The 16054-nt window shown below is 41.4% G+C and overlaps 2 protein-coding genes across 6 annotated transcripts; one reads left to right on the forward strand and one right to left on the reverse strand.

The window, feature by feature from the left end:
- Nucleotides 1–1445: 1445 nt before the first annotated feature.
- LOC117272475 (transmembrane 6 superfamily member 2) lies at nucleotides 1446–9124 on the reverse strand. Its single transcript, XM_033651419.2, has 10 exons — nucleotides 8894–9124; nucleotides 7385–7488; nucleotides 7204–7301; nucleotides 5895–5998; nucleotides 5725–5807; nucleotides 5516–5640; nucleotides 3247–3348; nucleotides 3027–3119; nucleotides 2813–2932; nucleotides 1446–2726 (listed from the first exon to the last, which is right to left on the reverse strand). The coding sequence occupies exons 1-10, from the start codon at nucleotides 8983–8985 to the stop codon at nucleotides 2517–2519; spliced, it is 1131 nt and encodes a 376-aa protein (XP_033507310.1). The 5' UTR covers nucleotides 8986–9124; the 3' UTR covers nucleotides 1446–2516.
- LOC117272476 (uncharacterized) lies at nucleotides 8970–15089 on the forward strand. Of its 5 annotated transcripts, none has more exons than XR_004502938.2 (3): nucleotides 8970–9110; nucleotides 11701–11794; nucleotides 14647–14784. XR_004502938.2 is itself a non-coding variant. In XM_078173259.1 (2 exons), exons 1-2 carry the CDS (start codon nucleotides 12889–12891, stop codon nucleotides 14946–14948), a joined length of 576 nt encoding a protein of 191 aa, XP_078029385.1. In that variant the 5' UTR covers nucleotides 12756–12888; the 3' UTR covers nucleotides 14949–15089. The 5 variants fall into 5 exon arrangements, 1 of the variants encoding a protein (XP_078029385.1); XR_013492460.1 differs by lacking the exon at nucleotides 14647–14784 and adding an exon at nucleotides 12745–12880; XR_013492459.1 differs by lacking the exon at nucleotides 8970–9110 and adding an exon at nucleotides 10789–10915.
- Nucleotides 15090–16054: the final 965 nt, after the last annotated feature.

The raw sequence follows: 16054 nt of genomic DNA on the forward strand, positions 1-16054 counted from the left end.
GCCTACAAAAGAAACTCAGTTGGGGCGTCTAGTAGCTCACCTGGTAGAGTGGGCACCCCATGTACGAAGGCTATGTCCTTGCCGCAGCTGCCACTGGTTCAATTCCAGCCTTTGGTACTTTGCTGCATGTTGTCCCCTCCCTCTTTCCCACTCACACTCATCCTGTCCTATACGTGTTGTTTTGAGTAAAAGATCTCAACAATACCGAATGGATTGTCATAAAATTTGGTGAACAGATTAATTTTCCATACAGTATGAATAATTACATATGTGCTCCCCCCATTTGTCCACCCATAGCATCACCATCAGGTCAAAACTTTAATTTGTCCAACATAACAGCATTCAGGTAGCAGAATGTAGCTTATGTTTGGTGCCGCTTAGCAAATGTTAGCAACCTAAAACAAATATGGTGACCAAGATATAACCTGATAAACATCAATGTGTTAGCATAATCATGTTAGCATTAGCATTTAGCTAAAACACCACCGCCTAGCCTCACACAGAGCCAGCAGCATGGCTGTGGACTTTAGTTCTGCTGTAGTGGAGTGTGTACAGATCCCATAATCCATTACTTTGAGACAGGAAAGTGCTGTTGTGTTTAGAGATTGTTTCTATCATGTCACCTTGGTGCCCCAGCAGATGAAACTCGATCAAACCCCTTTATTTTGGCTTTATCTTTCTGAGCTTTGCTGATCACTTCATATTGCACTCTACACAGCCAGCAATAGTTTCATCCTGTTTGCTTCACAAGGCAATTTTCTCATCTCTGTTGTGTCTGTGAGCAGAATATTTTAAGAGAGAAGGATGGCCCACCAGGTGAGTGGGACATAGAAGACTGTTTGCCAGAATGACTCACAAACCAAGAGAAACCCTGCTGTCAAAATAACCATCCAGTTTTCTTCTGGTGAATTACAGTTTGATTTTAATCTGATATTGCAGCCACAGAAGTCAATCTAAGGTTCCTCCCTCTGTGGTTCTTTGCTTATCTCTGAACGGGATTAATTTAGGGCGATATCTTGGATTTAATAACACTTTTAATAAGTCCAGGCAGCCCCTCCGGCCCGTATGAGAAACAAGGAAACTCAGTAACATTTTCTGTTATCTTGATTTTTTGTTTGTTTTTCATTTAAAACCACTTGGATGCTTAGTGTTTTTCTACTTGTCTAAAAGCTGATTTTCTATTACTTTCCTCTCCTCTGCCATATTGCAAAAACATGTTAAATTGCTTTATTCATTCATGTATTTCCTAATGTCGCAATTGCCAAAGCCATGGACGGCTGACTGACATGTCTCGTGATCATTCGTGCTGCTGCTGTGTGTGACAGTTCACCTAAATCCAGGGTTCACCTCTTATCAGCGGCCTCAGCAGAGTTAACTGGGCCGGCAGTTCACCCTAAGGGTTCACCGCACATAGGGCACGGTGACATCACCATCCAGAGACAATATTGACAATGACAACTTTATTATTTTTTTAAAGTGCAGACAGACATCAGCTAAGGCACTCACAGATAATACTCAAATAATCTGTACCCCATACTAAAACAAGCCCACTTCAGTGCTCCGTTTGTTTGTACAAAATAAAGTGGATTATGAAACATGGAAACTTCTCTAAGATTCAGTTACAACTAGAGCTGTAATCGAATAATTTATTAGTTGATACACACGACTGCTTTGAACTGTTTCAGCTTCTCCAGTGAGGGGATTTGCAGCTTTTTTTCCCCATTTCATATAATTGTAAACTGAATATCTTTGGGTTTGAGCTGTTGGGTCAGACAAAACAATGTGAATATGTCACCTTTGGCTTTTGGAAATTGTGATGGACATTCTTCATTATTTTCTAGACTAAATTAAGCAAACAATTAATCAGAAAGTAAGTAGGTAGTTGTGGCAGCGGTGACATAATGTAGGATCATCAAATATTTTGCACAATATAAAGGCACCAGGTGGTGTATTTCCTTCATCAAATTCTCCACTTAAATAACATCTGCTATTATTTCCCCTAACAGAAACTCTTCAGCCTTCACAGCATTTAGTGTATCTTCTTCTTACATTCAGCTGAACAATGAAAACTCTGATCGTTTTCACCGACTGTCGATATTAGATCAGTAAAAATAAACTTCAAGCTGTGAGCTGTGGTGTGGATTTCTGCTCAGAAACAAGAATAATGAGGACTGTCGCTCTCCAGTCGTGTGTTGCCAAACTGTGATCCATATAGAAGATTCCAACTGGGTATCTACATGAGTCACCTGAAAGCTGATCACAGTCCTCAACTCCCATCAACAGCCTTCTTATCAGGGTCCAATAGTCCATGCAGGGAGTGCTGTTGCAGCTGCTGCTGTGCGAGGTGACTGATTCTGAACAGTTGACTCAGAGAGTAACGTTTTTAGATTTCCTCTGGGTTAAAGCTTGAAAAATTGTGTGTTTAATGCAGTTTGTGCGCTAAAGAGAGTCCCCGGAAAACATTAGCCTTGTCACAGCGTGAAGTATTCCTCGACAGTCTGTGGCTGGTGTGTGGTCTAGTTTTTCTTCTTCTCGTTGTTGCTCTGTCCCTTGGGAATAGGTTTCATAAAATAAGCGGGGGTGGTGCGGCAGCGTAGGGCCAGAAGAGCCGGCACAGCAGCCAGCAGCACATTGAGGGTGATAACAGGCCACCATTTGTCTGCTGGGACTCGGTACGTGAAGGGAGTGCGGGAGTGCAGAGATGCTCCGATATGGCACCACTGGGTCTGAGAGAACAGCAGGAGAAAGTCAGCTTTATGCTGTATTTTGCTTTTTCAAGGAATATTAATAACAGCAAAGACATAACAGTTACCTGGGACATGGCCCCAGCGAAGAAGATGGTCCAGTCCAGCATCCAGGTGCAACCAGGTGTTTTCAGACCATAGATAAAGACAGTGAGCAGGGGCAGAGCATAGAACAAATACACCAGCATCTGCAGGAGAGGTACACAAAAAGATCACTCAGCATTTTGAACAAAAGCATTTAGTATGTTTACTTTAATTTGGTGTATTTCTCTCCAGACTGACCATAACCCTGGGAAAGCCAACTGGGTCTTTGAGGTAAGGCTCATACTGGTAAATGTAGGTGAAACAGGTGTCTAGAGGACAGTCCAACACCACCTGGAGCAGAGCAGGAGGAGCGAGTTATACTAGCAATACTGCACATGTGACCCAATGTCTCGCTGAGTTCATTCAGAAGCAGTAATGCTGGATATAAATACAAAAGCTCCCAGGTCGTTTTACTCACAAAGCCTCTGAAGACAGAGAAGGCCATTGCTCCGAGTAACACAAGAGACAGAAGCAGGTCAACAGGTCGAGACAGCAGACTTTTCTTCTGCTCCATTGAAATCTAGTAAATACAGGAAAAATTTCGGTGCATGTACCATACATTCAGTCACTTAAAGATTCTGTATATGACATTCAGAACACTAATAAAGCAGAAAACAAGCATTTGCTATGTAAGGATACAGTGGAGTAATAGTGTCCTGACCAGAGAATGAAGTTGCGCTCCCTCTGATTGTGTTGTAATCTGAGCTTCTCTGTTCTTTGTTGTGATAGACGGTCCATGTCAGTGCATGGGAGTGTGTATCCCAGTGGCTAGCTAATCCCCGCCACTCTGCACTATATTCATATGGAGGTGATAGCTGCGATAGTGTTGTCATAAAGCTGTACGGTCTATGTGTTGGTCAAGAAAAATCTTTATCACAGCTCTTTTAAAGGGAAATTTCAGGTTATTTCAACCCGTCTTCTATCGTCCTAAATTTGTTTCAAGTGACTAGTGACATAAAAATAATAGTTAGCATGTTAGCCGTTAGCCTAGATACAGCTGGGGCGCATAGTAGCGTCAAACCTAAGTGAACGGGCATACTTCTAGTGCAAAGTTAGTCCACTGAACAAGTTTTTTTTCCACAAAGACCGCCTCATATCGTTAGGATAAATGTCAGAGAACATATAGAAAACAACATGTAAATGTGTTGTCTTACCTTACCGGTGTGCTGCCATGTTTGTTTATCATCTGTTTAGCTCTGCTTTCCAAAGTGCGGCCGAAATATCGCGAGAACAAGCAACAATCTCATAGCGTGCCTGAACAAGCAGCAACAGCTGGAAGGATACACTGACTAAGAGCTTCATGAAATTGAAGAACGGAGGAGGAGAGAGAGAGAGAGACGCAACAGGTAGAGGACGAATGGCTGCTGCAAGGCTGCGTAGCTCTGGAGATTGGTGGTGTACCTGTGAGGAACGCCTCTGTTGCAAGGAATGGGACCGGTTGCAGCCTTATATTCAAGGTCTGGATGTGACCGAGGACGAGACACCTCCACCTGGAGTAGTATCCAGCTGGGCTTTATCTAGAGCTCGCGATATTTCGGCTGTGCTTTGGAAAGCAGAACTAGAGGGATAAACAAACACGGCACCACACCGGTAAGGTAAGACAACACGTTTACATGTCGTTTTCTATATGTTCTCTGACATTTATCCTAATGATATTAAGCGGTCTTTGTGGAAAAAAAAGCTTGTTTAGTGGACTAACTTTGCACTTGAAGTGTGCCCTTTCACTTACGTTTTAACAGGACTGACGCTACTATGCGCCCCGGCTGTATCTAGGCTAACGGCTAACATGCTAACTATTATTTCTATGTCACTAGTCACTTGAAACAAATTTAGGACGATAGGAGACGGGTTGAAATAAACCGAAATTTCCCTTTAAGGCCCAGACACATCAAACTATCATCAAAGTACTACTGGCAAAAAAGGCAGACTGTTGAGTCGCCTCATGTCGCCAAAAAGTTGCACTCAAACACATGGCAAAGACTGCAGCTAATGGCCAACTAGCACGTACATTCTGCACCTGCATAAGAGGAAATAACTATCCGTTCAAGATGCTTGTTTGCCAGTTAGCACATTAACAACACAGCCCAGCATTGAAATAATAAATGATATCTACCGTGAGCTAGCGAGCAATAACAAACAAGTATGAACCATTTCTGCTAACGAGCTCAGTGACTAAAAAATAAATAAATAAATATCGATATCGAACAACAGCTGACCGTTGACTGATGTTTCAGGGCCCTTTTATGTCCTCGTGTGGGACAAAATGCGTTTAGGTTAAAAAAAACCAACTAATAATATATTAGGCTACTGGATTTTTATTGCTCACAAATTCAGGCCAATATTGGCATCAGCCTCAGAAATCCATCATTAGTCAGGCTGTGATATAATCATGCAAGCAAATAAGCACACATTTGTCATTCTTCTATGGCAGAGGTTCTCAAACTGGAGGCTGGTACCCAGACAAGGGGGCTAAAAATAACAAATATCTGCTTCACAACATGCGGTTTTATTTTTTGTACTTTTGTACCTTTGCTTTTTTCCGACTGTAAAGATTAATGCTGCACAGTTCTACCTCTTCAGTCTGCTGACAATAGCTCAAATAAAACAATCCGATAAGGAAAAGGGTTGGACGCCACCACTCTATAGATATACAAAATATTACAAAAGTCTTAACAGCTGAGATTTACCTTGTCTGCAGTGACAAGTGGCATCTCTCTGGGTCTGCTAAAGAGCACCGAGGCCGCCCAGAAAGGCAACACAAAGAAGGGGATGTTCCTCCAAAAGGCTGGTTGAATGTTTGATCCATATTTACCTGCACAAACAGACACATCAATAACAAAAAACAGACACAAACCCACTCAAATGATGTGATGAATCAAACGCAGGCAGCTCTCACCAATAACCACTCCTGGGATGTGAACAATTTGATGGGCGATTGCGGAGCCTGCCCACAGCAGCCCCAGGCTACGATAGGACTTCCTGCATGGACAGAAAATCAACAGCTCTCATTAGAGGGCTCAATGAACAAAAAGTGGATGGGTTTCTGATGGTGATGCTGCAGCTTACCCTTTGAACATGCGGTGGATGATGGTGAAGAAGAGGGCCAAGTGAAAGATGCCCTCCCAGTAAGACATCATCACAGCATAGGCGGTACTTAGATGAGGCTCACCCTGAGGGGACGGCATCACATGATGAATTTTAAAGTTCATCTTATGCTTATTCTAGGTTTATACTTCTATTTCAGGCTTCTACTAGAACATGTTTACACGCTTTAATGTTACAAAAACACTGAAACACTATAGCGCCTGTCTCCTTAAGCCAACCTCCAAAAAAAGCCCAGTCTGCTCTGACTGGTCCACTGTTCTGGGTCTTCAATATCAGCACTCTCTGCATCTCTGCACTGTCATAGCAGCCATTGTCATTGACTGTAAAGGAGAATAGCAGCACTTTCTATTGTGAAAAATCACCAATAAAAGTGTCTAAACTCAACTGGACATGTTTTGGCAGGAATATAGGATCCTAGTAGCATAGGCTGCCAGATCAAAGTTTTGATGACTGAATGCCAATTTAGGGAGCCAGCATATGATGGTGGGTCACACAGCCATGGAGCACTTTTTTCCATGATGGCTCTGCCATCTTACTTCCACAAAACTGCAGAGTTGTCCCAAATCGCTAAATCCTGAGGTTAATTTCAATACCTTTTAAAGACTTTTTTAAGACCTTCCAAAAAAAACCTTAAGACCTCATCGCCACTTCAAGCTGTCGTTAGCAGCAACGCATCTTTAACTTACTAAACAGTTGTAGTTTGCAATTAAATCTATGGAGCACAAACAAACAACAGAACTCAGATAAGATGAGAAGGATTTTTTATTGTCTTTTGCTCCTCTGTTTGGCATCTGGAGGTGTGCCATCACGTGATGTCGCACAGGAACGCGCACGGCCCTGAGTGCCAGTCTGAGTGTGCCTACCTACACATCATTGTTTGTAATAGTCGCGAGGAGGAAAATAAATTATACATTCATGGATACTTTTTGTCAACGCTTGAATGCCAAGAAAATGTAATACTTAATAAAATCGCAATTAAGACTTTTTAATACTTTTTAAGGGCCTAAATTTTCCGACATTTGATTTATCAACTTTTAATACTTTTTAAGACCCCGCGGGCACCCTGTAAATCAAGCTAATAGCACTAGCGCTGATGACCAAACGTAATTCCTGTGACAGTCATGCGATGCCACAAGTTGCAATGCAACCAAAGGCTTACTGCAAGTTCGGCCGAAACCAAACAAAATTTAAAGGCCTGAAATCCATACCATCATTAAGAAGTCATCTGAGACGAGAGAGGAAAAGTGTAGCTCAGTGTGAGTCATTTTACCTTCTTCAGGTAGAAGCCCATGAAGCCAGAGATGAACCCATCATGCTCTAAAGCATTAATCAGGCCCACCGTGCAGGTGAAGCAAAACTCTGCAAACACTGCACAGATGCAAAGAGGCGGAGTTAAAAAACAACCTTCATATCACTGATGGATGTTGAAGTGTGTGTTTGTCTGGTTGTACCGTAGAATAAGGGGTCCACTTTCATCTTGTCTGGCACAGTGAAGGGGAGGAGGGCAAGAACTAATCCCAGGACGACTATTTCCATTCCCAGGATAGGAAGAGGTCTGAAAATAAAGGTGAGAGGTCATACATCAATTTGCATCAATTTTGAAGGAATTTCCATTTCTGACATTTTATTCATCAAGCGATTATGGAATTAATCCAGAAAATCTAAAATAATTAGTTTCAAAATGCTAGCCATGCTTTGATACAAAGTTCAAAGTTGTTCATAGATTGCACTCTCCCACTGGACTTCAAAACATATTCAAAGATGTTTCACCCCTCTGTGTGAAATGTTCGAAAGATCAACAAACTCGGTCTCAATAATTCATGCAATGCCATGGGCTGCAAACTTTTGGGGGCATTTATTTGCCTTTTTGGCTATGGCCTTCATGAAGTAGTTTCTCCCTGCCTCTAACCGCACTATTTGGTCATCTCTCTGTCCACACTGCTAGCAAGAAAACTGATGCTTCAGTTTTGGAAATCTGAGAGGCTTGATATGTAGCTGAATGAATTAGATCATGATTTACATTTAGTGAAAATTAGATTCACCCTGTCAAACATCTGCGTAAGAAAATCTGGCGACAGGTCGTTAGTTTGACTTAAGAATTAAAGTGAATGGATAATGGTTTAATAGGTCACTGTACCCTGGTGTCATATCAATACCCTGCCACTTGACACAATGACTTATGTGTAATCTTTTACCACCAATGCTCCATTTTGCTTTGTTTTGTTTTTTTCTTTTGTTGCTGGTATGTTTCTTTACTGTAGTTTTGTAAAATCCAATAAAGACAAAAAATATAATAATCATTAGTTTCAGTCAATCTACAGTTTCCTCCCATGATCCATACTTAGATCAGTAAAAAGAGGTTGGGATGTTGATAACCATAGACACCATTTCATCAACTCCATAACCTAAAACTTCCACCATTTTCTTTTTGGAAAAATCTCAAAAGGGCCCAAACTGCTCTGCTCATTTGCAAAATCCCACCCACCCTCACTTAGACATCAAAGTCAAAGACTTTTCACTGACTTTACGGTTTTCTTTGTTGAAATTCAGGTTCCCAGTTTTGTTAAATACAGGTCAAGTTCTGTACACCTTTCAAGATCTTAAGTAAAGAAACCATAGTGAAGTCATCACTTAGAAGTGCACTCTTAAGGGTCCAATAGGAAACACTGATGAATTTTAAAAGCCTCACACTCACTGCAGTTTACTTTCAAGAGTTCCTTAAATTCCCCAAACGTTATGCCGAAAGGATTAAATGATTCTTGTTTTCTGTGTTGGTTTAAGAATCTCAACAATGACTTTAAACGAGGTTACCTCGGGATAAACATGCCCTCGCTAAACCTCCTTTCCCCTCGGGCTGTGGGCCGCTTCATAAGCCTATTAATATCACCGTGCGATGCCTCCATACAGCAGGCCGAGATCAGAGTGAAATGATCAAGTCGGTGCATGGCAAGCACACTTACTCCTGAAGAGCTGGGATGTTGTTCATGGCGTACAAAATTCCAGGAGCGCAGAGAGACAGGATCAACACGCAGACTTCCACCGGCGGCCTCATTGTTGAAAAACGTGTTGTTTGACCAGTTTCTAGAAAGAAATGTCCGCTAAACGCTAAACACGCTTTGATGTGAAGCGAGGCATGTTAGAAGCCAGTGTCCTCTCCGCTGCCACCGAGGGAATGAGGTAATTAAAAGGAGTGTCACCTTCGATGCCTTTTGATCTGTGATGAAACATCTGCTGCTCCAGTAAGTCTGCTATCTGATGGGTCTCAAAGTTCAGCTCAGGGCAGGTGTCGCGTCTAATGAGTGAGTTTAAAGGGAGAGCAGTGCAAAGTGCACCAAATTGACTCCTGGGTTGTGCGTAATGCGTAAAATACGCATTTGTCTTAATGAAAACAAGCACTTTGGTGTTATAGGTTGCAACTGATTGCTGCTAAACTGTCTGCTGTGCAGTTCCACATGGCACTGGGAAACCATTTAAACCATTCAACTGCTCATTCACCATTCAGTGTGTGCTTGTACAGACTGCCACCTGGTGGAGGAGCGCAGTGCTGACCTTTATATTCTTAAATGGCTTTTTTTTCAGGACACTGAATTTCACCTGTGTGCTTTGGCTTTCTAATTCCACCCAGTTTATACATTCTAGGTAAATTAGATGAGTGCGTAATGGGGAAAAAAAATCCCGGTCATGCTGCACATGTTTAAGTATTGTCTGGGCTCCTGTGGCCCCTGGGGTTCCATTAAGGAGCCATCTGTCCTGTTTGGTGTAAGATTAAGAACTCCTCCATCTGATGTCTCCAGTCTTGATTAGTTTCTGGATTATATCTAAGAGAGAGCATAAAGTTCAGAACAAAGATTATGTTTGTTTATCGGTCACTCTGGTTGTTTAAATCCTCTCCACCCACCCAATATTCAGGTAGGCCCAAAATGCCACGCTGAAAATTGAAACTCATGTTGGATGTGATGCATACAAAATGAGGAAAAGTGATTTTTCCCACAAGCTGACCAATTTGATTTTTGTGGACATGATTGACACTAAAAATGTCCTCTGTGTCGCTGTTTCTCAGTGACTTTTTTTCTTATTTCTCCCCTTTGCATCCTACTATTTTGTGGACTTAAATTGACTCTTGGTTTTTCTATATTTGGTCAACTGGAAGTCCATTGTATTTTAATACTTTAAAATGTATCAAAAAATGTGTTGGAGGGGGACGCTGGGCAGATTTGGTCCCCCCCCAGTGTTGACTCCATGGCTACGGCCTTGTCTCAAACAGTTTCTTTACAAAACACAGTTTCACACCACACTAAATTCTGCACACTGTAAAGAATGAACATATGCATTACGCAACAACATCTTATGGATGAACGTTTGTAAAGCAGGCCTTCATCTAATGCAACCTCATCTTCTGTAACAAAGCGGCTGAAGAGGATTATACTGCTGCTGCTACAGAAACTTAGTGGCCAGTGGAAAGAGAGAGTGGAGAGGGGTGGGGAGTCCAGAGTAGAAGCGGACAGGGAGGTGATTAAAGCACAGAGACAACCTTTGGCCCACGCAGCAGACGCTCGGTTTTTTGAGGTGACACAGATTCTTAAAAAGAGTCCACCCAGTCTGCCACAATGCTGCACCCTTTAATCATCGGCATCATGACCGTCAACACCTCTCTAACCGTCGTTTATTGGGCCTTCCTCCTGAGCGATGCATACTTCAGTTGGCTGATGGAGCCAGAAGACAAACCCAAGAAGGTGGTCACCCCGGCCTGAGAGTCACAGCCGATATGGACTGACTGAAAGACGGGGCTTTTTTTGTTTTTGTTTGCTTAGGACTAGTTAGAACAAGTAGTTCAGCTTGTAGTCCTTTCTGTGGAGGCTGATTTTGCAATTGATCTGCTTCCTGTTTCACCTGGAGAAGACTTGGAAACCCTCCTCTTAACAAAATTTTTTCACTGAACTGAATGGATCCTGCAAGTGAATGAGAAAGGAGTCATTCTTAAGGTAATTCCAGACATTTATCTAAAACTTTAGCGAAGGAAAATAATACATTGCTCATTTTTATTATCTTGTAGTATTCTCATAGTATTCTTGTTGTATTTGTGGCTGTGAATCAGCTGTTGAAACTGCACCACACTTGAGTGTCAACAGGTACTTCAGGTGATGCCAAATGAGCCCCTGTCTTCTGTTTTGCTGTCTGCTGACTCAGTTAAAAGGGGTTGCTGGTGACAGTGGTGACATGTGTCAGCCAAATCCTGTCATGGATTACTAAAGAACACCTTGACACTGACACAGACAGCCTGTGTCTCCTGACAGCCTCATCCCGAGACACATTCAGAGACTCCACGCTGCCTTTCTTGTCTCTTTTTCACCTGGGTCCCTTTTTTATGAGAAGATTTGATTTCCATTCAACTTTATCATCCTTTTAAATCTTTTCTTTTTTCTTATCTTTGGGCTTCCTCACAGCATGTCGCAGCACGTCTTCTACTTCGGTCTGCACCCGGTCTCTTGGTTCATCCTCATTGCGAATATTGCTATCACCTTCATAGAATGGCAATTTCTCATTTCTCAGTTTTGCAAAGTTCCTGAGCCACAAAAAGAAAATGAAACTAAACCATCTACATCCTGATGCTCTACCAAGAAGATCTGAGTGGATAAAAATGAAATTCTGGATCGCTGTTTGTCTGCCCACTTATTCAATGATGGTGGGTTTTTGTAGCAGCCACTATGGTAAGCCTTTTTATTTGCATGACCTTAACTTTCTGTCATATGTTTGTGATTATTTACAGACCCGCCTGTGTAGGACACGTGCTAATTTGGAAGTCCTTTCATTCACAAGCCAAAGAGAAGAACTGAGGGGCCGTTACAGGTCTTAATAACAAGGTAAGGAATCTTTAAACTTCACGAAAACATCTTAAACTCCTTAATTTCATCAAAATTTGTTCCTTTTCATCTTTAAGATCATCTCAATATTTATATTAGAAAGGGGGCTGATCTGTTGTTCCTTATCAAATTTCATAAGTTACATTGGATGATGTTCAGTTTTCCTGTTGGTACATTTTGAAATATCACCATCTGTTCTGTTATCAAGCAAGAAATGAGCCATGAAAATAAAGTGTCATTTCAGTGAATTATGTGACAAGACATTTATAGAATATAAGAGGTGGACCGGCTGTGCTTAAGATGAATTCAAAGCAGGGGATATCCATGACGTGATGCCAGCTTAAACCAGTGACAAAGTGCATTTACTGTAACATATATCTACATATATATATATATATATATATATATATATATATATATATATATATATATATATATATAAATATATATCTGCAACATGGTCATGGAGAACCATAAGCTTCTTTGCTGTATTACTGTCCACCTCTCCTCGCTCATATCTCTAATCCCTACAGATGGAAAGCTGATATTGCTCTGTGACAGACTCAATCCTATTAACTCTGTCTGTCCTATATTCACCTCTCCTCCGTCTCACACTCCTCGCTCCCCTGGAAATTTGACCCAGGGCCCCTCTCCAAAACACTAGAAGGAGGAACACTTGGATTTAAGTCTAGACGAAAGATTAGGAGAGTTGGCACACTTATGGTATCACATTTTTCTTGTCTGGTGAACTACTTTTTCTGAGGCACTGTTTTGTGACAGCGAGCCGTCACTCATAAGAAGCTGTGTTCTTATTTCTGAACCATCCTGACATTTCCATCTGTCATCGGTCCTGCCATTCTCCCCAGCTTCAGAAAATATAAAAATGTTTAAGATTTTCTTTTTACTCTCCTTCCTCGGATCTGATGCACCTTTATCACCTGTTTCCCAAGTTTTCACAGTGACGTTAAGGAGCTTGGATCTGCAACAAGGCAATAACCCACCCAAAAAAACAGCCAAAAAGGTTTCACCACCATCCTTGAGCAGACCATCATATACAGACAGTATTAACCAAAGCCACCAAAGCAACTATAACCATGAACCAACAACCAGTTGTGTCCTTAAACGCCTCAGGAGGAGCTCTTCTTATGAACCTCGCACCTGTGGGGTTTGGGCACCGACAGCTCCTCCAGCTGTCCTCCAGGAGAAGGGAGGAGGAGGCATATTTCGTCGACTACATACCGCCGGCGAGAGATGCTATAACTCTGCCGCGCAACGTAGTCTATGTCCTAGTCGGGGTGGTGTTGGTTATACTGGCCACTTACGCCATAGTGGGACATCTGATTAAAGATCTGATGCATGACCTAGCAGGTAACCCCTGGCTGGTGTCGTCTCCTTCCCGTCGTTGTCTCCACTCCAGTGTCTTTGAGTCCTTTTTCCTCCCTGAACTCATGGGCCAAGACTGCATCACTGTCTTTCCCTTTTTTCCCCTTGTGGGTGACCGTGTTATCTGATGACTCTCCTTTACTTTTACCCTGAGGTTTGTGTGCACAGGTCAACCTTCTCCACAGTTTCCTTTGTTGTACCATTAAAGGAATGTGTCACCCTCCAAATGACCATTTGTATGTCAGTTACTCACCCCTTGTAACATTGAATTCGTGAAGAAAACTTAGATTTTCTCACATGCATCCACAAAGAACAAAGAATTCAAATACGGAGAAAATTCTACATGAATAGAAGTCAAAGAGGTTTGGATGTAACAACAGAAAAACTATACCAAAACTTTCATTTACAAACTCTTCGACAACTTTTGCAGTATAATCCAAGTCTCATATTTATCCAGTCGTATGATCAGCACTTCCCAAATACATGCATTTTCGCTATAATGTTACTATTTACAACACTTAGGCACAAACAGTCTCACACAGGGACAAGTAATAATAAACTTTATTTATATAGCACCTTTCAAAACACAGTTACAAAGTGCTGTACAATAAAACTAAAAACAATTAAAACACAAGAAGAATAAAACAAATACTATGTCATAAAATGTTATCTAGTAAAAGATGAAATAAGGAAGGCCAAAGTTAAAATCAAGATAAGAAATGGTCATTAAAATCAGTAAGATAGCAATAAAATAGACAGACAGCTCAGATAAAGTCGGGATATGCTTTCCGACTCAGACAACTTTATAGTAGCACGCCTGCGCTGTTTATGCGGAAGTATTTTAGCGAATAAGGTTTTAGCGAGTAAGGTTTTAGCGCAAATGCATGTGTTTGGGAAGTACTGAGCAAACGACTGGATAAATGAGACTTACTTAATGAGATTATACTACACGAGTCATGTGAGAGTTTTTGGATTCTTCGCTCACTGCGAGGCGTGCAAGAAAAACAAGTTTTTTTCATGAATTCAAGGTAACATGTAGTGAGTAACTGATATACAAATAGTCATTTGGGTGGGGTGAAGTTTGCCTTTAAGATAATTTCCAAGAAATAATTAAAATCTGAGTGAATGACTGCTGCTAAAGTAACACTTTAAAGGGGCACTCTTGCCATTTTCTACTGCACTTACACAAAGTTAGGAGGTCAAGATATCCAGAAACACTGAATCTTTTATATAATGCAACTCACTGAATTTGAAGACACAATTTATGACATCATCAGGGTAACTGGAGTGCTCCCTTCAGAGCAACAGATAATTGTATAACTTCTTCACAGGCTCCATGAGGAGTAATCTGAACTTCATATGTGCAGTTTGTGGAATGCCCCTTTAAAAGACACTCAGAAATCACAGAAAATCATTTCATTCTCACAAGTTTTTTTTTTTTTTCCTCTCTGCTCTATTTCACCTCACAGACTGGATTCTTGGCCCCAAACCAGTGGAGGATGATTCAGAGGAAGGGAGAGCAGAAATAGAAGAAGAGCGGCGGCTGAGCATTTGCAGTAAGCTGATGGAGAAAGACATGCTGATGATGGAGAAGGAAAAGGACAGCCTGCTACCCGGTTTCTACTGGTTAGACGGAGGCTGCCACCGCCCATCTACCCCTCCTCCTCCTCTGAAAAGCGCCATGGCTTCATCATACCCTGGAGAAAAAAGGATATCTACTCATAGTGTGACCTTCGCCAGCCCCGTGACCCCTTACGCCACTTCCCTTTGAGTTTTCACTTTGTCACAGCAGTGGTTCAGATCAGTTTTTGTCACGTCATATCTCAGTGTTGTCTCAGTGTCTCAGTGTCAGTGCTGTAGTGACGCGTAAGCTAAAGCATTTTTTTTGTTTTATATAAAACATGTTGTTATAGTTTGTACTCATTTTGCTAAGATTACTTATTAAAGATGGATGTAAACATGGCTTTTATTGTCAGTCATTCCAAATACAGTGCTCTATATTGTTGTAGGCTGCAAAGAATGTAAATTATGAACCATGTAAACTTCAAAGCTGTAGAAATACACATTTTATTTCAATTGCTGACATATAAATCCAAAGACTGTATAACTTGAAATCACTTTCCAATTAAAATGTTAACTTTCCTGAAGCAAGTTTAGTAAAACTACAGATGAATTGCAGTTTCTATGCATTTTTTTTCACCAACCAGTCAAACTGTCCTGTTCTGGTGTTGGACCAAGCTTCTCTCCAGTAAACAACTGAATAATACAAGAGTGCTGTCGTGTCTTATCTGTGTCCTTTAATCCATCTTACCTTCCTCTAATACCTGGATATACCTGGGCCAATGACCTTATTTGTCAATGCTGAGGATTACTGTACATTAGCCATATTAAATACTGTTTGATAATGTCATCAGCAGAAATTGATAGATAGATAGACAGACAGACAGACAGATAGATTTGAATGTCTTCCTTTGCATCAGGTAAATTCTCTCTGCCTCATTAGCAAACTGCTCGCAGCATCATTCCTCTGACCTTGAGTACCTCAAGCTGCTGCAGCTAATCTAGTTTCCACCTGCGTAGCTCCACAGGCGGACAGAGAGGGAGTTTGAACATGGAGCCCAAATAAAGAACTTGTCAGGGTGAGAGATATAGTTGTACTTTTAATTTAAGTCTTACTTGCTCAGTGTGGCCAGGAGTGTGAAGACGCCTGGTGAATTGAAGGACCGCTGCCTGCTTCTTGGCTGTATGTAGAAGTTTTTTCATTCACATTGTGGCTGTTGAACTTTTGTTGGAAGCATATTTATTGTGTTACATTATGAAACAATGTGGTTGTAGCTGCAGAAATATATATTTGATTTTAAAGTTTGAGAGTTTCCT

This window comes from Epinephelus lanceolatus, chromosome 12 (genome assembly GCF_041903045.1).
Source record: "Epinephelus lanceolatus isolate andai-2023 chromosome 12, ASM4190304v1, whole genome shotgun sequence".
Classification (NCBI taxonomy): Eukaryota; Metazoa; Chordata; class Actinopteri; order Perciformes; family Serranidae; genus Epinephelus; species Epinephelus lanceolatus.